This window comes from Aspergillus oryzae, chromosome 2 (genome assembly GCF_000184455.2).
Source record: "Aspergillus oryzae RIB40 DNA, chromosome 2".
Lineage (NCBI taxonomy): Eukaryota > Fungi > Ascomycota > Eurotiomycetes > Eurotiales > Aspergillaceae > Aspergillus > Aspergillus oryzae.
Window position 1 is genome coordinate 3,987,578 of NC_036436.1, and position 22,205 is coordinate 4,009,782.

The 22,205-nt window shown below is 49.3% G+C and overlaps 10 protein-coding genes across 10 annotated transcripts; 7 read left to right on the forward strand and 3 right to left on the reverse strand.

The window, feature by feature from the left end:
• Window positions 1-383: 383 nt before the first annotated feature.
• On the forward strand, window positions 384-3,794 carry AO090003000702 (uncharacterized protein; the record flags this gene model as incomplete). Its single annotated transcript, XM_001819798.1, has 1 exon — window positions 384-3,794. One exon carries the CDS (start codon window positions 384-386, stop codon window positions 3,792-3,794), a length of 3,411 nt encoding a protein of 1,136 aa, XP_001819850.1.
• Window positions 3,795-3,913: 119 nt separating this feature from the next.
• AO090003000703 (putative mitochondrial methylglutaconyl-CoA hydratase (Auh)) lies at window positions 3,914-4,489 on the forward strand (the record flags this gene model as incomplete). The annotated part of the gene is made up of 2 exons (XM_023234998.1): window positions 3,914-4,090; window positions 4,121-4,489. 2 exons carry the CDS (start codon window positions 3,914-3,916, stop codon window positions 4,487-4,489), a joined length of 546 nt encoding a protein of 181 aa, XP_023090061.1.
• A 2,988-nt stretch (window positions 4,490-7,477) lies between these two features.
• AO090003000704 (uncharacterized protein) lies at window positions 7,478-7,939 on the forward strand (the record flags this gene model as incomplete). The annotated part of the gene is made up of 1 exon (XM_023234999.1): window positions 7,478-7,939. One exon carries the CDS (start codon window positions 7,478-7,480, stop codon window positions 7,937-7,939), a length of 462 nt encoding a protein of 153 aa, XP_023090062.1.
• Window positions 7,940-8,245: 306 nt separating this feature from the next.
• Window positions 8,246-8,783, forward strand: AO090003000705 (uncharacterized protein; the record flags this gene model as incomplete). The annotated part of the gene is made up of 2 exons (XM_023235000.1): window positions 8,246-8,639; window positions 8,698-8,783. The coding sequence occupies 2 exons, from the start codon at window positions 8,246-8,248 to the stop codon at window positions 8,781-8,783; spliced, it is 480 nt and encodes a 159-aa protein (XP_023090063.1).
• A 450-nt stretch (window positions 8,784-9,233) lies between these two features.
• On the forward strand, window positions 9,234-12,555 carry AO090003000706 (uncharacterized protein; the record flags this gene model as incomplete). The annotated part of the gene is made up of 2 exons (XM_023235001.1): window positions 9,234-12,120; window positions 12,431-12,555. 2 exons carry the CDS (start codon window positions 9,234-9,236, stop codon window positions 12,553-12,555), a joined length of 3,012 nt encoding a protein of 1,003 aa, XP_023090064.1.
• Window positions 12,556-13,149: 594 nt separating this feature from the next.
• On the reverse strand, window positions 13,150-14,568 carry AO090003000707 (alpha-mannosyltransferase; the record flags this gene model as incomplete). The annotated part of the gene is made up of 1 exon (XM_001819803.3): window positions 13,150-14,568. One exon carries the CDS (start codon window positions 14,566-14,568, stop codon window positions 13,150-13,152), a length of 1,419 nt encoding a protein of 472 aa, XP_001819855.1.
• A 2,892-nt stretch (window positions 14,569-17,460) lies between these two features.
• AO090003000709 (uncharacterized protein) lies at window positions 17,461-18,237 on the reverse strand (the record flags this gene model as incomplete). The annotated part of the gene is made up of 1 exon (XM_001819804.3): window positions 17,461-18,237. The coding sequence occupies one exon, from the start codon at window positions 18,235-18,237 to the stop codon at window positions 17,461-17,463; it is 777 nt and encodes a 258-aa protein (XP_001819856.1).
• A 1,101-nt stretch (window positions 18,238-19,338) lies between these two features.
• Window positions 19,339-19,840, forward strand: AO090003000710 (uncharacterized protein; the record flags this gene model as incomplete). Its single annotated transcript, XM_001819805.3, has 2 exons — window positions 19,339-19,549; window positions 19,620-19,840. The coding sequence occupies 2 exons, from the start codon at window positions 19,339-19,341 to the stop codon at window positions 19,838-19,840; spliced, it is 432 nt and encodes a 143-aa protein (XP_001819857.1).
• Window positions 19,841-20,015: 175 nt separating this feature from the next.
• AO090003000711 (putative FHA domain protein SNIP1) lies at window positions 20,016-21,017 on the reverse strand (the record flags this gene model as incomplete). The annotated part of the gene is made up of 1 exon (XM_023235003.1): window positions 20,016-21,017. The coding sequence occupies one exon, from the start codon at window positions 21,015-21,017 to the stop codon at window positions 20,016-20,018; it is 1,002 nt and encodes a 333-aa protein (XP_023090065.1).
• Window positions 21,018-21,280: 263 nt separating this feature from the next.
• AO090003000712 (uncharacterized protein) lies at window positions 21,281-22,180 on the forward strand (the record flags this gene model as incomplete). The annotated part of the gene is made up of 1 exon (XM_001819807.3): window positions 21,281-22,180. One exon carries the CDS (start codon window positions 21,281-21,283, stop codon window positions 22,178-22,180), a length of 900 nt encoding a protein of 299 aa, XP_001819859.1.
• Between the last annotated feature and the right edge of the window lie 25 nt (window positions 22,181-22,205).

Here is a 22,205-nt window from a genome sequence, read left to right on the forward strand (position 1 = left end):
GGCACCCGTAACAATAGCAAGGCGGGAAGACAGGCAAAGAGGGAGATGTTCCTCATGCGCGCCATGCCAAAAGCGCAACTCGTGACGATCAATCACGTGACGTATACTTTTTTCCCAATGGACCAGGCCGACTGGCTGCTTCTCCGGGTTGACTTGCTAAGTTGCACTTGAGCGAAGACGCATCCTCGACTCTCGTCAACCGGTATCAGAGCTCGCCGAAGTTACTCCATGGTCATCTCTATGGATGTCATCGGTCTTCAATCATGTTACGAGCCGCTCGAGGGTTTCCTCTCTGAGAGCGGCGCACTTGCTCAGTAGCCGTGTATGGCCGAAGGTACCGATTAACCAGCCCCGGACCAATTTCTCTTCAGTGCTGTATTGACATGTTTTCCTTCTTCAACTTTAAGGAGCTGTATTATAATCGCCTCTCATATCCAGGGTACCTGACGGCGCTTTCCAGTTCGTCCGCTAATGTGTTTCTCGGTCCTCGAACCTTGTCACGGTCTCTCAGCTCAGCCGGGACCTTGGTTTCTCCTCGATATGAACCCACGCGTGACCAAATACACCAGGTCGGAGATGATGATCAGCACGCATCTTGTGAATTCTGGTGTGGGTTGCGGCTTCAGTCTCAATTAAATCAATCCTATGTGCCCCCTGGCCCAGACCGTGAACAGCAACAGAGGGAACAAAGCTCCAAATCATCACCCCGCGAACAGACCCCGTCAAAACCCAAGCCTCTCCCCCAAAAGGCCTCTAAATCAACGCCATTGCCACCTACTAGGAATACATTGATGAGCTGCGATGCGCATGGCCACCGTTTACGTGAAAAACCACAAAATGAATTGCATAACCCCCGAAGGAAGTCAAAAAAGCTTGCTGTTTCCTTCAATCCGACCCCAACCGAGTATTTAATTGATACCCTGCAAAATGTTGTGCATTGTCCTGATAGCACAACGCGTCAAAACTGGACCTTTACTTCGAGAAATCCAAACGACCGCCTCATGCCTCCTTTAGACAGGAAACAGAGGATCAAATTCAAAATTGAGCACAGAGTCTCGCTCCAAGAGATTGCTGCAGACTACATTTACCATGTGGATCGTTTGCTAGACCTGGTTGGTGAAGAGGGAACCCAAGGAAATTCTATGGAACTGGATGTTGCTCTGCGAAAGGTTTTTCTTAACAAAGAATACCGTAAATATTTAAGAGCGCGGCAGTATTCTGTCAAAGATGTGGTTTCATGGGCATGGATCCTCAAGAGCCGCACCCCCTACGAGGCCATCCTCCGGGTTTTCGCGTTAGAAATACAGTCAGATCCAAAGGAAAAGGGAGGCTCTGCTGCTCGAATTATTCCGCCTTTCATACCCCTTCTCTTGTTGCGGCAGGGTCTTGATACTAAGTCCTTCCGTTTACTCCTCATTTATTCGCTGCGCCTTATCAGCGGTCAACCACATCCAAAACTAGGTACTCCTTTGAGTTCGGCGAAAGATTACAACCTTTTCGATGAGCTTCGCCTATCGCACGACGCAAAGCCCTTAATAGATCCTAATACCTGTGCCACATTCGTCGTTCGTTTGCTTCATCATGCTCGCCAACTGTGGCCGCAAGCACAGCTTCCTATCGTGCGTACCTTCGCATTTTACCTTACTCTTCTAGAACCAGAGGGGACTGGTACTGTGGCATCAGCGACACCGCGAAATATCCAGGTGCTGGCTGGGAAATGCAACACATTCCTTCGATTACTCTCATTGCCTTGCAGACAGGGACCTTTCACTTCGGCTTCAATACAGCAGCAAGCACAGTTTGAGCTTCTCAGAGCAATGGCCAGAAACCAGCCTGTTCTGCCCGTCACGCGAGGAGGGTACCAAGGTATCATCGCGGTACAGTTAGCTCATAAGAAAACTTCAGCTGAGCGACAGTCCGCAGAATTAAAGGCTCCATCGTGGCCGCCATGGAAGGAAGAAAAGCTAGGTCTTGACTCTCAAAGAGGAATCGAAGGGCTGAGGAGCCGTGCTATGCGGGTGATGTCTCAGATGAAAGAAGCAGGTTATGCTCATAGTCGCTGGGAGGAAGTGTCCAGTATCCTTGCCGGGTGGGACACAGATAAGAGTCCTACCATTCAAACAAGGACCCTAGCGCGCCAGCCATGGCGTCTTCGTGGACGTATTGGAAATGCGGACCATCACGCTATCTGGGAAGCTCGTATCCGGGCTACAAGGACTGTGCGAGAAGCCTGGGCCTGTTTTTTGTCATATCGAGATCAAGGTTTACCTCCACGCGGGAGCATCTACACTGCAATGGCTGAGAAATTGATTTATCGACGAAAGGCTTTACATGCCAATTTTGACCAAACAAGTCATGCTTTGCCAGGTGATGCTCTGGAAACCTTCGCAGAGCCTTTGTCTGCGCGGGATTTGATTTATGTGCATACAGAGCCACCTACGTTAGACGAGCTCCTCACACAAATGCTCTCCGAGGGGATCCGGCCGCAGGCAAGGTTCCTTTCCCTCCTGCTACGATATGCACCGACCTTCAAATCTGGTCTGGAGTACCTTAGCTGCAGTGATATGTCTAATGAGCAGATCAGAGCTTTGTGCACCGTCTGGGCACATGAATCTATCTATGACGAACAAAGTCGGAAAGTTGTAAACGAACTTCCTGCTCATCTTTTCTCATCCTTCGTATACTTCTTGTGCAAATTCTCGACCTTCGGTGAACTGTCAGCCAGACATGCCAGAGACGCTTTTCCGATCATATTGGGCAGTTCACAGATGGCCAACGGGGAGACATCCACCCTTTTCTCCCAGGATGAATACCTAAGGAATGGAGATGAATATCGGCACCCGAAGACGTTAGCACACGCAATCGAACTGCTTAGAGTACGGCATCCCCGGTCCCCTCAAGCGTGGGTTTTTGTGTTATCGGCTTTGAACAAAGACCGCGTCACTGGCCGTTTTCGCAAGATGGATCGAGACATCCAGCGTGTTATAGCTTGGCACGAGATTCTAGAAATTGCAGGGCGGATGGAGCATCACGATATTCAACTCGGCCTGCAGGGCTTCCAGATTCTATGCAGCGGTTTTTCAAGAGCGGTAAGCTCTGGGATCAAGAATGTAGATGCCGTGGAAGAAGCCCTGGAGGTTGTTGGTAATGCTGCGCATCAGGGAAAGCTGGCATACATAGGTCTTCCCTGCCCGCGATTCGAGGATATGGTCCAGTATGGTCTCCGGGGCCTCAAAGACCAGTTTGACCGGCTTGTCCTTCCAGACTTCAGAACTCCATCCTTGTTTGGGTCTGGCAAACCATATTCTGAGAATGTCACTGACGCCCAAGTCATTTTGCCACCATTACTTCATGTGCCTTCTCCTGCCGTCCTTCACGCATTTGTCAGATCATTGGGATTAGCTGAAGATTATGATGGCCTCCTCAGCCTTCTCCGATGGATGTCTCAGTATGCGACGCCCCTTAAGGAAGCGTCCGATGAGTACTTGAACGGTGATATGATGATGCGGCGCACTTTAGTGGCAATGCGCTTATTTCTCGAGGGATATCGGGAAAGGCAGTCCTGGGGATCGCTCCGTTGGACAGCCTCAGCTGCACAAGCGCGTGGCTTAGGGGGATCTGAGTATACAAGTGAGGTTTCCCCTAGTGATTCTGAGAGGATGTCATTCTCGGACCCGAACCTGCAAGAGGCATATGACATAGTCACGGCGACGCACGTTTGGGGCCCCTGGCCTAGCGACGAGGAAGTTCAGGAATATTACGCTGTTCATTGGGAGGAGCATGAGGTGCAATGATGGAACCTCGAACACTTTTTGTACATTAGCTGTATATAGACGTATTATAGATCGTGTGGCGTTTCAATATCATCGGATGATACCCCTTCATAGCTATCGGGCAAGACTTAAGAGAATGAATGGTAGCGCTTATCCGCGGTAAGAATTGGGGCCTCTCGGTGGATGGTTTCCCCGCAGTCGCTGCAGCTGTTCAACAGCTTCCCCACACTTCGGAGCTTCCTCAATTCATCCTTCTCGCTTTCCAAAATCATTTCCTCTTGGGATATTCCGCTAGTTCTCTATATCTTTGGAAAGAGGTAAGAATCTTTTTTTGATCGCTTGGATAGACTCAATTTTACGACTCGAAGATGCCACCGCGCCTGCCTCTTTCACATACATTGCGACAGCCCTCGGTCTTGTCGGTTCGCGTCAGAGTCACAAGATTTAGCACCAGTGCGGATGATGCCGTGATACAGACCCAGCAGATCCCTGCGCCGGGCTCCGGGAATATTCGAGTCCTGCTGCTGAACAGACCCAAAGCCAGAAACGCAATTTCCAAGAATCTTTTGGACGGTCTGTCTAAGCATGTCCAGTCCATATCCGCGGAGGGAGGCAACGGTCCTACACGGGCCTTGGTCATTGCCAGCAATGTGGATTCGGCCTTTTGTGCGGGCGCAGACCTGAAAGAGCGAGTAAACATGACCAAGCAGGAGTGAGTTCTCATCCTTAACAACCAGCCTCGCACCCGTGTTTCTCGCACGTTTCTTCGCGACTAATACTTTTTTCAAACTTGTTCAGGACCAATGGATTCTTGTCCAAGCTGCGCGGTACATTCCGTGATCTTGCCGGGCTACCTGTACCCACAATCTCTGCTGTGTCTTCTATGGCGCTGGGAGGTGGCCTAGAACTCGCCTTATGTACGCATCTACGTGTGTTTGGCTCATCTAGCATTGTCGGATTGCCCGAGACCAGACTAGCTATTATCCCTGGGGCGGGAGGCACATACCGCCTCCCGGGTATTGTTGGGGTGAACCGCGCCCGAGACCTCATCCTAACTGGGCGACGTGTGTCGGGCCCCGAATCGTACTTTATGGGGCTCTGCGATCGGCTCGTCGAAATATTACCTGAAGAGGAGCAAAAGGAGGGCGCAGCGCGTGAGAAAGTGCTACGGGAGAGTATCAAACTGGCCATGGACATCTGCGAAGGTGGACCCATCGCTATCAAGCAGGCACTTCAGGCCGTGAATGACTTCCAGAAGGGCGAGGTGGCAGAAAATGAGGCTTATGACGGCGTGGTTGAGACGGAAGATCGCTTTGAGGCTTTGCGGGCGTTTGCAGAAAAGAGGAAGCCTGCTTTCCGGGGGCGATGAATTTGTCAAGTGCCCACGTGGCAAATGTAAAAAATGAAATGTTTCCCGTTACTTGAGGTCAAGTGATACTGTATTGTTGCACTTGGAAAGTATTTGTACTCGTCATAGATCTGAAAACGGTGATTCATAGAGACAGTGGGCATTCCGTGGCCTGTATGTGGCGATACTGAAACAGTGGATGGTAGGGCAACTCCGCATGAAGATCTTGATTTCCATGCTTTCTACCAGTCCATTCACATTTTGCCTACTATGACACCAATGCTTGTCTACCAATATGTTAACGTAGTCGTCTACATAAGCGATGGAAGCCTTTTGTGAAGCGGATGCTGAACGAACCATACTAGTCGGAACTACTATCCTACAGGTTTCCAAGAATCCTATGTGTCAACCCTGTATATATCCCAGCTATTAGTGGTAGGGATCCATGGAAAATGACCTCGAACTTCATGTTTGTATGTGCAAACCTTGGACCTTCTCAAACAAGCCATTTGAAACAAGACCTATAGATGGTTCGAGGAACCCATCTCCGTTCCACCCAATACTGAGTTGTGAGTCAATCAACTTCCGCATCGTCCACAAACGTAATGTGAGTCATAGTCCCTGAGCAAGCAGTTCGACATGATGTCACATATCATGTATGCACTGTACTGTATACTAGTAGGATTGGCGGAAGAGTAGGTGAGCTTCATACATTCCCAGCTAGACATCCAAGCGCCCTATACTTCGGATAATCAGAGGTGATCTAGATTCTATAGCAATATATCCTTCCGAATATCCCAGGTCCTTGGAATAAGCATCACCGCAGAAGAGCCATGGTACACAACCAATAACTAATACACTGACCCAACCTTGGTTCAACATGTTTCACGGGAAATAACAACAAGGGTTCCCCAATTAGTCCCATTCCCCTGGTACACTGAACGGGCCGCAGCTCCACAACTTAGTTTGTGTATCAAAGTGTGGAAGATCAAACCGCATGCGTACCAGGCAACAAAGAGAATCGATCTATAGGGCGCTTGAATCTGGTTTCTGATAGGTGGAATACTATAGTGTTGCCTGTCATGTTACATTTTTATTTTTATTTTTTCGCCTCACAAATGGGGCACAGCCTTGTTGACAGGCATGTTTGTTCTTTTTGCCCCATCTACTTCATGTATCGGCTTATGTGTCGCTCAATATGATTCAATTCTTGTAAAGCTTATGCTAAAAGTAGAAACCACCAAGAAGTTGTCTGAGTTGGAGGGTGGTAAAAGCAATTAAAAAATAAGATAGAGAGAAAAAATGGAAAAGAAAAGAAAAGAGAAGAGAAGAGAAGATAGAGAGAGAAATAAAAAATCATAGAAAGGAGGATGAGGCTCCAGAAAATGACCTGCATCAATATCGGAATCCACAGCCACCATCGGGGCAAAAGATTAGAGGCAGTTCTGAGTCGAAACCCCTGTTCATAGATGCAAGGCTGACATGGCGGCTGCCCCGAATATGTTGGGATTAAGATTGACTTCTGTACAGTTCCAAACAAGAATTTCGCCGCGCTACGTGTACCACCGATATTGGACAATTCAATGAGTAGGGAGTAGCGGACCGTGTAATTTAACCCTGCCGTACATCCCGCAGGCTTGTCTTGCAGATGGGAAAAGGTCAGGAAATGCCGATAGGACCGTAATTTATTTAATCTTCCCCGCGATCTGCGGCTGCACAACTTATTTGTAGTAGCATCTGGAGCTAAGGAATCTAGTGATCACCCTCATTTGTCTTCGGAAGAGTTGGCTGTGGATCCCGAAAGACCAGATAATTGTGATTACCCAGGGTCATGTATCAAAAACATTTGGATAAAAATGATCAGTAATGAGGGGATTACTCGGCCCTATCGAGGAAATTGTTCACCATCCCCCATGACCTGTACGGGTGGTCATCCCGATGAAGCGACGCCCGATGCTCACGGGAACAGAGACCATTACTACTAACTAGTAAAGGTTCTAATAGATTACTCACGGGCACTAAAAGATCAGGGCCACTGGCAGCTCTGCCACACCCGCAGGCACCAGGAACTTTTTGTCATCTGCTTGGGCCTAACCAAACACCCCCGACCCCGCCTCCAATCATCGATCCTCTCGTATAAATATTTTGGCTTTCTCCCTGACCTGTACTTTCCACTCAACTACTCGCTACTCCGATTCTTTGCCCTTAGAAGCGTTGTCAAAACTCAAACACGTCAAATTCCGATTCTGTTCGAGTACGCCGATCTGTGTCTTTCATATCACAGTTATTTCATACCCACCATTTCGCCACGATAACGTGTCGACACACCCTCGTGGGGGTGTGACTGCCATCTCGTATGCCAGAGCTTGCCGCCCGAGTCAAGCAAATTGGCTTGACTCAGGTCTACTGCTCCAAGGAAAAACCTCTGGTTGATATTGTTCTTGTACATGGATTGAACGGCCATCCCTATAACACCTGGGCTACCCAAGGGAATCCACCCGTCTTCTGGCCAGCTGACCTTCTCCCGGAAGTGTTAGAGTCTAGCCGAGTGCGGATCTTGACATATGGATATAATGCGAATGTTGCATCTTTCACCGATGGCGCTTCAAGGGATCGCATTCACCATCATGCAGAGACACTTGCTTCAGGCCTGGCGGCAAATCGCAATGTGAGTGACCCGACTTGTTATATCCAATGTACCATCTCTTTTCCTTTATTTTACATTTATTTTGTCTTTACTTTAGCTTCACTTTGGCTTTACTTCGGCTTTATTTTGGTTTCACTTTACCTCTACTTTACAACTACTGGTCTATTATGAATATCATATCCATTGCATCTTTAGTATTGCATTGTATTGGTTGCTAACTTCCTCCCCTGAATCTAGCTTCGAAGCTGTTCAGACCGCCCTATAATCTTTGTCTGTCACTCACTAGGTGGCTTGGTGGTCAAACGTGCTCTGATTTACTGCAAAAACGTTTCGGATGCGAAAATCCAGCACCTGCGCTCGATCTATGTCTCCACCTATGGAATCCTCTTCCTCGGAACGCCTCACAACGGCTCTGATATCGCGAAATGGGGCCTATTACTGCAGAACATCTGCAGTGCAGTTCTGCCCAAGAAGTACATGGAATCGTCCTCCCAGCTTGTCAAAGCTTTGAGAACGAACAATGAAACACTGCAGAATATTAACAGTCTATTTGCAGATATGATGAGCAGATATCATATCTACTTCTTCCATGAGACCCTTTCAACTGATGTTAAGGGGACTCGTGAGTTGATAGTGGACGAAAGCTCGGCCGCGCCATATGCGGAAGGTGTAGAGCGCATGGGCATTGAAGCAGACCATCGGCATATGTGTAAGTTCGAGGACGATAACGCGCCTGGATATGAGGCAGTTGCCGAAGCTCTCCTACGATACTCCCGTGATGCTCCAGCTACTATCTTGGACCGATGGGCCGAGGAGGAACAGACCCGGAGAGCGGCAACACAAAACAAGCTCAAAGATCTTCTTAGGAATGGTAAGCATGTTCAGATTCATACCTAACATTAGACGGCGGTGTAGCCGCAGCTTTCTAGTAGTCACAAAGCTGACCGGAACCAGAGAGGCCAGACAGTACTTCGCAAATGGAGGGGAGCGAGCCGGATCTCCGCAAAATTGGTAGGACACAATTTCTTCCTGCAAATACTTCCGCTACTTCTTCTGTTACTATGAGGGAATATGAGGTCGAGGAGCCCCCGGAGCATTTATATGCTAGTAAGCACATCTAAGTCCCACTATCATCTCTGCGTGCGTGACGAAAATGCATGAAAGTGATGGACAAAAAACGGGAAAAAAAAAAAGGAAAAAGAAAAGGAAATGTCTTGAGAGGTTCCATTGGTTTTACTTTGATGTCATGCATTTATTTGTCTTCCTTCTTTCTTATTATTCTCTTACTCCCCTAAGCGAAGTGCTTTTATCTTTGATAAGTTTCTGTACTATAATGTCCTATCATATAAGGCATGTCAACGAAGTTACAGTCAGATTATGCTGACTTTTCTGGTTCCTAGGTAACACCGTTCCTCCTCTGATCAGCCTGCCTCCGAACAGCGGAAGACAATCCCCTGTATCCGACATGGCTGGAAGTGTAACACTTACAGTACCCAAAAGGGAGCTATTTGTGGTGCCGCCAGGGTTTCATCCAAACGCATCCTTTTTTGGAATGCAGAAAGAGCTTGAAATACTTCATTCTAGGCTGTACAAGGCAAAGAACAGAGCAGAGCGCCTCATGGCCGTTCTTGTCTGCGGAGTTCCTGGTTCAGGAAAGTCACACCTCGCACGCCAATATATCTGGAGCCAACGTAAAAAATATCCTGGTGGCGTCTTCTGGGTCGATGCGAAAACGCGCGAATCAACCGCCAAGTGTTTCTGGGATATTGCACAAGCGGCTATGCTGACAGAAGCTCAGGACTTGCAACAGCCTCAGAAGTATGTAGAGGCCGTTCGAAACTGGCTACAAGTCCGTGAAGAATGGCTCCTAATTTTTGATGGCATCTCGTTCGATCATGACGACGACCTCAACAATTTCCGACAATTCCTTCCCTTCAACAAAAATTGTAGTATTATCTACACATCTGTGGATAAGACGTTGCGGAAGAAGCAACGCTTATATGAGCCATACTGCCTGCAGATTAAACCCCTCCAGGTTGAAGATGCATGCAAGCTTCTCTTCAAAGACCTCGGTATCAGAAAGCCAACCCCGAGCCAAATCCGCAAAGCTACTGAACTGGTAACTCACTACGAATGTCTCCCTCTGGCTATTCATGCAATCAGTCACCGTCTCAGTGCGACATCTAAATCTATCGACAAATACCACGTCAACTCCCACTTGACGGACGAGAAACTTGCAGAGCCATTTTTGAGCATTATGCATGACTTGTATCGAATTGGGCACTTCGAAGCGTTGAACTTGATTAACATTTTGTCATTTTTCGGTCATCATGTCCCGGTTGGCTTGATTAACCTGGGGAAGGCTGCCCTGGAGACGTGGCACGTCGACATCCTAACCAGTAGTAGACCTGGTGAGCAAGGGGATATTGACACAACATTGGGGATCCTTATCCGATACGGACTCATAGAAAGACACACGGATGCTTATGCGCTCCATCCAAAAGCGCTATCACCGAGATCTGAAAAGGATGAGATCTTAGACATAGCGGCAGTTGCCCCCGATCTATCGGAATCGCAAACAGAAAGTAGCCAAGATGCATCCTTTTCTGTCTATCAGAGTTCCGGCTCTATTGACCTGATCAAAATCCATAGCGTTGTACAAGGCTTCTGTCGAGATGAGCTTAAGATCATGGACGAGGAACGAAGAAAATCCTTTTCTACAAATGCAACCAATTCGGACGCTGGCTTTTATGATTCCTGGCTGGTAGTTGCCACCCGCGTCTTCTGCATGTCCTATGAGCACGCAAAGAAGCGGATGGACCGCCTTGATGACTATGGCTTAGTGAAAGATTATCGTGAATATGAAATGCACGCGTCAAAGTTGCTGGATAACTTTCCCAAGAAATCCTCAAAGGAGCCAAAGACACTTCGAGAAGTTCGGCATGACCTCGGGCAAGTCATGAGGAGTATCAGTAATGAATTAGAGAAAATCTCGCCAAGTTCATCACAGGAAAGCGTTCGCAAACAGCGATCTGTCTTTGATCGGTCGAGCAGTTCTTCGTCGTCTGCGCCCGAGTCTGCAACAGATGAAGGGCCGTCGCGAACCTTAACATGGGAATTCAGTGATATGGTAGAGCGGAAGGCTGAATCACCGGAAGAGATGCCAATGTCGCCGCCCCATTTCAACTTGAAGCCGTTTCTCCCTCACATCTTCCGATGGTCCAAGAGAGATGATGAGAAAGGGTACGAAAGCGACGGCGAAGGGTTACAAGCTATCCATCGAACGTCCCCGGCACTGTCGCAGGTTAGTCAGGCAACGGAGAGACCAAAGTCTTCACGATCTTCCAGTGCTGCACATACTACATATGATCAAGAATGGCAGGTAGTAGAGAAGTCTCCCAGACTCAAAGCAAGTAGGGATAGGCGTCCGAAGCAGAGACCAAAGTTCCCACGCAGCGCCTGGGGTATAAAGCCAGCAGCTCCTATTCTGAGGATATTCCCAGTCGAAGGAAGAAGCGCATCGAGCAGTATCCTGGAGAAAGGAAGTCGAAGCAGCTCCATCATTTCTGCTTCCGAGGCCCTAACGGCCGTTCATAACGCAAGCCCACCATCAGCTTTCGGGAAAGCAGTGAATGACAGGCTTATGTTGCATAAGGAAAACGTACCAACGTATGCTACAGTGGCTGCTAGGCGCACCCAGGACGCTGCCGCCTCATCGAAACAGCGGTCATCATCGACGCCCGGTGGACAGACACGTCCCAAACTCCTAAGACTGAAAAGCAAATCCTCCGGTGGCTCCCTTCACAGCCGATTGGGCAACGCGCCGCTGTTACCATTACCTCCTGATCTCAAATCAGACCCAATGAGTCGATCAACATACAGTGAGCCAGACCAAGCGTATCTCACCCATCAATTAAACGCCTTAGACCTGAGGACACCTCATGATTCTCGGTACCGTTCTCGGCACCTGTCTACGGTAAGGGCAATGGGCGCTGTCGACATGTCCGCAAGTACCCCTTCGGTTCTGACCTACCTGCCTCCTCTTCCGTACGACAATAATATTGAGGTCAGTTATTCTCGTCGAGTGAGCGCTACGACTCAAGCGGCAACTGTCAGTCAGCCGCTGGCCAGCTTTAATCCAATAACGCATCCGTCTGCCATCATGCCCGGCGCATCTCCACCACCTTCTGTGGCTGCGGAGGCACCTACTGGATACGCATCCGATCCGGCACCTGAACCAATGTCTCGAGGTGGATCAGCGCAGTCCCATCAGTCTTGGGCTACCGAGCCAGTTCGTTATCCGCCCAGACTCTCTCCAATGCCTTCGAATGCGCAAACTGCAATACCACCCGGTATGTCTCATATCCTGCCTCAGCAACAAACGCTAGCCAATGCTGGAAGTTGGATACGAGATGCTCATACCCAAGGAATTGCGAGTGCACTTCAAGCAGATATTATTACCTGTGCCCCACCGACTCAAGCAAACCTGAGACCGAATCCCCGGTTGGACGAACGTCTTGGTGCAGGTACCGCTTGGGACCCTGAACCACCGCCAACCCTGCACTTTGGCGCCCATCGAGTAGACGTGCGCGATGCTCGCCAAAGGCTTGAGGAATACGGAGTATACGGGACTCAGACGGTGCAGCACGCTGTACCTTACAGTCTCTATCACGCAAACCGGTCAGGGCCCCTGGTTCACCATGAGCTCGGTCTCCGGCCACAAGAGCTGCATGGTATGCGTGCCCGGAGTGGCAGCTCTCCTCCTCGGCCTGGATCTGACGGGTTAGGGGTAAACTGGTGACTTCGCAGAATGTGGGGCACACATATCAGATGCTCAGGAAGCATTCTCTCAGATGAACCAAACAACAACAGAGAAAAAAGATCGGAACGGAAAGACCAAGAGACATATATACCCGAGTGATAATTGGGCGGCTACAACCCGGAGTTTGGACAGAACATGGGAATCATTATTGTTTAGACGAGTTGCATTGACTACGATGAGACGGCGTTCATGGATAACGAGTGATGATCACGGTTGCATATGCATTAATTGTAGTTTTTGGTTTTGTCTAGAAGGCTGGATTGTCCTGGTATCGCATATCCTAAGCATCATTATAGGACTAATTAATGGAACATTGCATATTTTCATATGATATAGTCGTGCAAACCTTTCAATTTCTTGTATATAATCAGGGATATAGGTACATATGGAATAGAAAATCATCATCTAGCCCAAGAGAGGGCACATCATAAGCGGGATGTAATTACTTCTCTTGCGCGCAGCACAAGCACGCCCAAACAGGGCCAAAGAATCGTCCATTTTGTACAATTTCGCTTCACAGAAGCTCCACAGTCCCAGAGATCAAACCAACACCCCCAAATTAACGAAAGATAGTATTCCAATAATCCTCGACCTTCTCACAGATCCCCGTCTGTCCCTTCCAACTAATACTCTTGCCCTCAAGCGCACACGCCGTCCACCGAATCTCCTTCCACAACTGACGCTGCAGATCCGGCTCAAACGACTCAATCACATCGTCCGGAGCCGTCCACGCCAACGTATAGCTGCCATCCTCCTTCACCACGGGTCCGTTATCCGAGAACACCGTCGCGGGATTGAACTTGGGGAAGTTGATATGCACGAAGAACGGTTTCGGCGCCGGAACGCTGGCCCCCTTGATCCGCCACTCGCCCTTCTTGGTCAAGGCGTAGTCCTCCATCGGGCTATACTGAACCATGGTCGAGCCGGCGAATCCATCGTTCGTGTGACGGCCCAGCGCGCGGATGGGCTCACTGACCTGGTAAAAAGGTTCGTTGAAGACCATCGCGGCCGCGATGAAGGTCTCCTTGTCGCCTTCGCCTGCTGCGCCCTGCGAGAGGAGCGGGTAGTAATACCCGGGCCCCCAGTAGTTATAGTAGGCAACAAGAAGTAGGGTCCTGAGATGCGAGCGCTTGGATATAAACACCTCGCCCGACTCCGTCGATTGCCGGATATTCGGCGCGGGTCTCTCCTGCGACGAGATCGTATAGAACAGAGGTGAGGCAGTGGGTCCCCAGAAATCTGGCCAGGTGATCAGACCCTTGGATTTGAAGGGCTCGCTGGTGAACGCCAGCTCGGGCTTCTGGAGCGGGAAGGCATCCGCGTCGAGGAAGAGGATCTCCTCAAAGGAGGAGAAGAGCATAGCGAACGGCTTGTACTGGTACTTCTCGATCTTGGTCTTGCTGTCCGGCACCGTATCCAGGATCTCGGAGAGCAGGACGCATTTGGCGTTCAGGGACGGTAGCACTACCTGGCAGATGAAGCCGTCGTACTCCTCCCAGTCGGCGAGGAATACTTCCATGGGTAGATTGGAACCTGTCTGCCGCAGCATTCGTAACGAGATTACTAGCACGGGTAGATACGAGCCGCCCGCGGTTGAGACTATTCCCCGCGTGCCGGGTTCGTAGGCCAGTGCTGGGGGTTCCTTGGCGATGGCGTGTACGAACTTGCTGTGTGCGTGTTTCATTTTCAGGACGTCTTCGTCTGGCATTGATGTGAGGTTGGGTGGTTGTTCGGTGGTTTTGGGGTCGAAGCCAACTGATTCTGCCTTGCCGAGTCGTTCTGGGGGGTCGCAGTTTGGTCTCCATTGTATTAACAGGGGTTGGAACTGGCGCCAGAACTCGCCGTGGGCGGCTGAGCTGACATGATTGTGTTCTCCTGAATGTGACCCATAATGGGAGACGAGCCAGATGAAGATGGCCACCAGACCCAGGGCGAGGAGCGTCGTTCGCCGCCGACCTTGTGGTCGAGAGGAGGCCATGGTTGGGGGTGAAGAGATTAGATTATGTTCTTCGGGGATTCATGATTATATATCTAATTAGATCGGACCGGATAATGAACCGGGTCACAATGTCAATGAACCTATGCGGCTAAACGACTGGCAATAAATAGATCTGCCAGAGGGGGCGAGCTGGCCCACCGACCAAAGAAAGTCGGCGTTCCAGGGCTGAAGTCCATTGGTTCCAGTAGAGTTAGTGTGTTTTAGAAGGTCCAGGGCCTCTTTTGGTAAGACAACAAGGGTTCTTTTAGTGGGCCTGGGCCCAAGCTCGTATCACCGGGAACCTATCGAGATCGACTGGTTTCGGGAGTGTGTCGTTAAGGTCCGTGGAGTATCGGTCTTACCAATGCTGACTGAGGTCAGCTGTTTCGTGTTTCTTAATTTCTCTTGTTCTTCCTGGTCGCCAACGAAATGTTTATTTCCTAAAGTCTAGCCCTGTCACCCTACATTAGCGATGAGGACTAATTTGTATCCTATGATTAGGATCTGCTCCTCTGCTTACCGCGTCAAGATAGGGCACCGGAAGCTAACTGCCCTAGTGTCATGTCAGTAGACAACCGGTTGCCCTAGTCCAACAAAGCTACATCCAATGATGAATCTCTCTCTACGTGCTCCCCAAATTAGTGGCCTGAGCTATAGATACCCTTGACCATAACATATGCTGTGTACAGGGTTCCATCGACAGAGTAGTCTTTTGAGATGCGACAAACATCACCAGCGCATTTGCTTGAAAAGTGATGCTGACCGTTCGAGAACACCTATATTGCGTAGAAGGTCGCTGAAGATTACCACCCATACTCTCTGAGCATGTATAACTTCTCTGAGAGCCCTCGATGCTGCGAACTGTTCGCTCGAAGAGAGGGCATGGGACCGGGTTCTCGGAGAATAATAGCACCTTCTCCGACTGTTTGAACGGAGGGTCTGTCAACATAAACATAAGTACAACCCGTCTGTTGTTGCCAAATTCGAAATATTCGCTTACCATCGACCTCCTGCGAAACTAGCGCGAGTTCTTCCATCCGTTCCTAGTTCCAGGTTGGTTTCTCGAGCCATGTCTTCCTTCATGCGAGAAGAGAACCAAAGTCCGGATTATGATCCTAAGAAATATTATCCTGCTTCTGTTGGGGAGACTATAGCCAGGCGATACCGCATCATTTCAAAGCTCGGCTGGGGTGCAAATTCGACCGTCTAGCTAGCAAAAGACACAACTCGGTCAGTTCGCCCATCCCTCTATGCCGGTTTTTTTTACCAATACTGTAAAGTTGGGTGTGGCAGTCAAGCCGATATGTGACGTTAAAAATTACAAACTGTGGCAAAGAAGAACAACGATCTGCCAAGGAAGAAGTAGAAATGTCACGATATATCTCTCAGCTGCGATCTAATCATAAGGGTCGGGCATACGTTCGGCTTGTTCAAGAGTCCTTTAACATCTGAGGCGCGCTGGGGGAGCACTTATGCTTGGTATTTGAACCATTAAGGGAACCACTCTGGCTTTTGGGGAAACACCTTGGGAGCAACGGTGTGCCTCCCGCTGTCCTAAAGCCGTTTTTAAGATTATTGCTCCAGGGTCTCGATTTCCTCCATTCCGAGTGTCATATTATACATACAGGTAGGTTCCTTCTAAGTTGTTCCCTATCCGGTCATCCTCTCTCTAATGATAGCGAAGATCTCAAGGCAGATAAATTTCTTTTGGGATTCGAAGACTCTGATGTTCTTGAGAATTATGCCCGCCAACAAGAAAGCAATCCTGCTCCGTTTCGGGACAATGATAGTCATCCTGTATTTCAGTTTCGTCCGGATTTCGGGCCTTTGAGGAAAGGGATGGGCCGGGTTCAAATTAGCGACTTCAGTGCGGCTGTTTTTGGCGACATCTTTCAAGCCTCATAACCATGATATTCAACCCCAGCCTTTTTGTGCACCAGAGGTACTTTTAAAGGCAACATGGACATATAGTGCAGATATATGGAACTTGGGCACCATGGTATGGCCCTTAAGAAGATACTTGCACAAGTCACTGATACCTTGCTCCTATAAAGCTATGGGAGCTTCTTGCAGATGATATTTTTTCTGATGGACTAGACTCCAGGAGCGGCAGGTATTCGCGAGTTAAACACATAGCCCAGATGATACGGCTACTTGGTCCGCCTCCACTGCAGTTACTGGAAAGGGCTGACCAAGACATATGCTCCGAACTCTTCTCCGGCCATGGTATAATGTCTGCCACTTCAATATCTCGGGCGATGACTAAGTGTTGATTTAGGAGAGTTCAAATTTCCAGATATCGTTCCATCTGAGGAATATAATCTTTCAAACCTTACACCATTTGTCCACGGGGAAGACAAACGGCTTTTCCTTGAATTTGTGGGCAAGATGCTGCGCTGGGAGCCAGCAGATCGGGCAACGGCTAGGGAACTATACAATGACCCCTGGCTAGATTTTAAGCCTTGATTTGTTTTCCTTCCTGCATTCAATTTCTCCATGGAACGACAACTAACCCTGGTCAAATGCCCTGTTTCTGTATTGTAGAGTCCCCGGATGATGCTGCAGGTGTAGTAAGTACCACCGGTTCCCTCATATGCAATTTCTGAGACTTGCTTTAGCTGCCATAAGGAATGACAATGCATGTTCCTGTACCCAGCACGAAGCTTGAGAGCCATTTGACAAGAAACTCGAGCAAGTGAAGTTCCTATGATGGGAAATAACTCAGATCACTTGAGGATCTTCAGAGAACAAGTTCTCATAGCGAACAGCCAGTAATCCCGTACATACAAAAGTTCATCCTTACAATAAGTCTGTCACCATCCAAGAAAAAGTATGCCAGCACAAATGATTCCAGGTACAAAATGTATAAGCAAGGTAGACAAGAGACAAAAACTACCCCAACAAAGCCGACCAACCATCCTCATTTCCCAAAAGCTCCTCCTCCCACTCCTTATCCGAAGTGATCCGATACTCAACAACCCCCAATCCACTAACCACAATCCAATCCAACAGCTCCGGATCCGCATTTACAAAGATTTGGAATGCCCACGCCTTCTTCTTCTTCTTCGTCGATGACGAGGAACCACCCCACATGGACGATTTCGATTCCTGCCGCTGGTGGTCCGGTAACTTCCACTTATCGAACCGGGCCAGCACGGTCTTGTTCGAGTCGACAAGCTTAAAGCGTTTCTCAAGGAGATCGCTTTCTTTCCATTCGAGGGTGCCGTAGCGGGGATGGGTGAATTGGTGCCCGGAGGCGAGGAAGTCCGGACGCTTCATTTTGAGTTCGGGGATGTTGTGAATTGAGATGGTGATTTTGGAGGACATGGAGGAGAGGGAAACGGTTCCTATGGTTGTTTTGGTGGGTGGTGGGTTGTTTATTGGATATTGGGGGTGCATCGGGTATTGCTGGGGTGGAAATGGGTTTGGAGGAGGGTATGGTTGCTGGTAGTATGGGTTTGGTGCTGGTGGATAGCCATATTGAGGCGGTGGTGGTGGTTGCTGCTGGTATGCAGGCTGCAGGCGGGAGATGGAGAGGTTCGGTTTCGAGGATAAACATGCGACTTCGTAGATGGGAGTTGCGGTGCCGTTTCCGTGTTGCAGGGAGATAATGAAGGTACTCTTTGATTTGAGGCGTTGGTAGGAGAGGAGTTGGACTGGTTGATCCATTCTTGTGTCTGTTAGGGTTGGGATGGTCACTTGGATGTGCTTTGACTACAACTCTGGTGGACGAAAGGATGAGGATGTGATTTATATATGTAGTAGTGGACCTCTCCTCCTATCTTAGTGTTCTGGGCTACTAAGGATTAAAATGTTACATGGTTGCAAGATATATATCCATCGAAGCTGAAGTGGCTGAAGTCCAGCATCCTCGGGCTATGGAAGGACGTGATTGGACTGATTGGAGGCCGATGACTGGAAATACGATGCAGTTGGGTCTCCGACAAGGCGCAGCAGTCAATCTGTTACTTAACCAGGTGAGACGCCGCGCTTAGGCAGAACCATAAGCCCTCCAAGCTTTTGTTCCAGACGGTTCCGATTGGTGAGTGTCTAGCAAATATCTGCCAGTCTTCAGGATAGCTGGTATTCCTATACACTGTAGTCTATTTGGTGGGCCTTGGTGGAATATTCTACTGCCGGGCTAGACTCGTTCGGAGTGGGAAGGATTCGTTTGGCTGAACGGTCGGTTCAATTCGTTTAGAGTCGAATGCGAAACTTTAAATAGTAATTTTAGTCAAATGGACTTTTTTGATTGCTGTGTTAGCCATAAAAAGCCATTCTAGAGGCCTCAAGTACAGGCTGAAGATTTGAAGTTAGGGTTTGCATGTATGTACGGGTGCCTTAGGCCAACCACTTGCCTTTCCGAGAACATCACGAGCTTCTCGGGTTTTACACAGTATCCAGGTAATTACCTACAGGCCAACTAATTACTAGACATAACTAGTAGGTAGACCACGCAGTTACTACAGGATACCTCTTACTCAGTACATGTTCCATACTTGTTTGGCCGCCAATCACCCGTGACCCACTAGCCGTATTGGGCAAGTCACTGACCGTTTAACGACGTCAGTGACTTATGACGTCGCCGATGACGCTCAACATTGTTGGAATGAGAAAAGTATTGAGTATAAGGTATATAAGGAGGAGGCAACAGTGACCTCGAAACATATTCTTAAATTCCATTGATCAATTTCTAGATACCAAGACTTGCCATATACCACATTACTTTTATCTTACAGTTGAACTCCTATATCCACCCATTGAACCACCATGTCTTTCATCACACGTGTTGCTCCCCGTGCGGGCTCCTTGAACTCCATCGTCCGTTCCACAGCTACTCCTTCACTGTTTGTAGGAGGCGCCCGCTCTATCTCTGTCACGGCAGCAAAGCAAAAGGGCCCCGTGGAAGCAGCCAAGGATACCCTGAAGAAGACGGACGACGTTCTCTCCGGTGCGGCAGTCAAGGGAATCGAGAAGGGCGGTATGTACCAATTATAACTTCTTCCATCTGGCCTTATGTAGCTTGGTTCTGACTTTGGATTCCGGTATAGAGCAAGTAGCCGAAGCAATCAGAGGCACCGCCAACAAGAACACCGGAGAATTAAAGGGAGATGCAGCGGAGCTCGCTGGTCAGGGCAAGAGCAAGGCTGAAGAAACATTGGGATCTGCAAAGGGCAAGACCGAGGAGACCCTGGGCTCAGCAAAGGGCAAGGCCAAAGAAACTCTAGGCGAGGCCAAGGGCAAGGCGAAGGAAACAGTCGGCAACTTCTAAAAGTCTCAAAAAGAAGCGACTTGAAGACCCGGAATGACTAGAATGATTGTTGCACGCATGTATTTACCATTTTCGCATAATACTTTCCTATAATGTACAATATTAGTATTGGGATCGTGGTCTCCACTGCTGTAGAGCCCGCGCATGGAGGGCAAAGTTTTCAGGCACTTCAAGCTCATTCCGTCCGAGCGAGCATGAGAACGTATTCTCGGGTGCTCAATCCAAATTTGAGCACATCTTTGTCTCTCACTTCAACATATCGTCCACCTGGAATCTTGTCCCCATTCACCGCCGAGCCATTGGCACTCTCAAGGTCAATGAGGTAAGGTCTGACACGCCCAATCCGGTCGCCGAATTCATTTCGCTTTTCGACATAACGGAATTGGAGGGCGGCATGTTGCTTGGAGCAACTCGGGTGTTCCAGAGGAAAATCCACAACCAGGTTCTCTCTGCCTATAAGCCAGCAGCTGCGCTCATTCAGTTCTACCACCTCAAGGAGATCGTCCCCCTTAAACACGTAGAGACGCCAGGGATCTTTAGCTGGGGGGTTGCGGGCTTCAGGTGGTTCATGGTATTTGAGGACCACTGTTCCTCCTCCACTGACGTTCACAGTATTGCTCTCAGCAGCCAAGCGCCCAGTGTTAGCGAAATTGGGCTTCTCCTTTTCTGGTGGAGGGGCGGATGGGTCCTTCTGAGCTACCTCCGATGTGTAAGCGTCTTGCTGGGAAGGCAAGGCGCCCCTAGAGCGCACGGGGTCGCGTGACGATGGACTGCGCGAGCGCCTTGAAGGTGAGCGAGATCGGGATGTAGTCCGATAGCTTCTTGACGACCTCTCTTTATCGTCGTGTGTATCCCGGTCGCGATGGCGTCGATGCCGACGCTCTTCCGGTGAACGATGTCGACGTCTTCTCCGATCGTCGTCCGAATTGTCCGCTCGTTCCCTCCGCTCTCGGCGGCGATGATCATCGTCTCTTTTGCGGCTACTCCGGCCTGAAGGACTGCGGGATGACCGGCGTTGGGAGCCATCTCGTCGAGAGCTTCGACGATCGTCACGACGTCGCGAACTGCTCTCGTATTCGTCGTCATATTTTCGTCGTCGCTCACTTTTCGCATGCGGGGAACCTGCTGGCGATCGGTGCCGCGAGCGGTCGCGGTAGTCTTCTCGTGATTCCGGCATGGTCAGAAGTGCTGAGTGAAATTGGTTCACTTGACCGGGTGAGAATTTAAGAATGATTTCTGTTTCAAGGAACTAAAGCAGCTTAACGATAGCATGGGCACGTGATGACTGATCAAGTTATCGCCGGTGGATCCGGAAAACAAATCAAGTGGAGTTCCCCTCTTTCTGTCTCTTCCATATCAGAACATATCGTTTCCGCCCCATGGTTTTTGTTTTTGTGTAGGGGGAGTAATTCACATCTCCTCCTTTGAAATCATGCGACCATGTTCAAGAAACCTCAAGTCTTCAGCTTCGGTGGATTGCATTTGCTAAATCCGTCGTGCCACTCATCACCAGCTCATCCGCGTCCATGGCAGTTGTCTCCGCACCGGGGGTTTGCCACTGCTCATGGTTTCCGCGAAGATGACCTCTCCTGGCCATCTTCCTCCTCTTTTACTCCCTACGATGTGTTCAAGCAAGACCGGAACGCTCCGTATTCGAAGCACAGGTTCTATGAATTAGTCAAGATCTACCACCCGGATCGACCGTGCAATGATCATCCATTATGCAGGGACCTCTCTCCCGAAACGAGGGTTCACAGATACCATGTTGTAGTAACAGCCCATGAGATTTTATCCGATCCATCTAGGCGGGCGGCTTACGATCTGTCTGGTGCTGGATGGAATCTCCACCCACAAGGTTCACATCCACCCTGGGCTAGGCCAGGCTCGCGTGACTGGAGTCCCATCTATGCTAATGCAACCTGGGAAGACTGGGAACGATGGCAGAACCGTTATAATGGAAAGCAGCAAACGATGGTTGACCATCGCACCTTTGCGCGATTGATTATACTTCTGACCCTGCTGGGAGGTGCGCTTCAGGCGTCCTGGATCAACAAACTAAGTATTGGACATGAAGATCGACTTCAACAACTCAATGAGGAAACCATGCGACTCCTGGCAGGACGACGGGAAAATACCGTGAAGCAGATGCCATCATCCGAAGCCAAAGTCCAACACTTTCTTATCCGGAGAGATCCTTCAGGTGTTGGATTAAAGGGGCAAGAGCAGCAGGTCTACCAGAAGGTTCTCTATCCTCGAGAGTCTTCCTCCGAAGAAGCGCATCCAGTGAAGATACTGGGCAATACGACCACGGATGCTAAAGAACCAGACCCGACATCTTAAAGAAAAGTGCTATTGTCTGATGTAA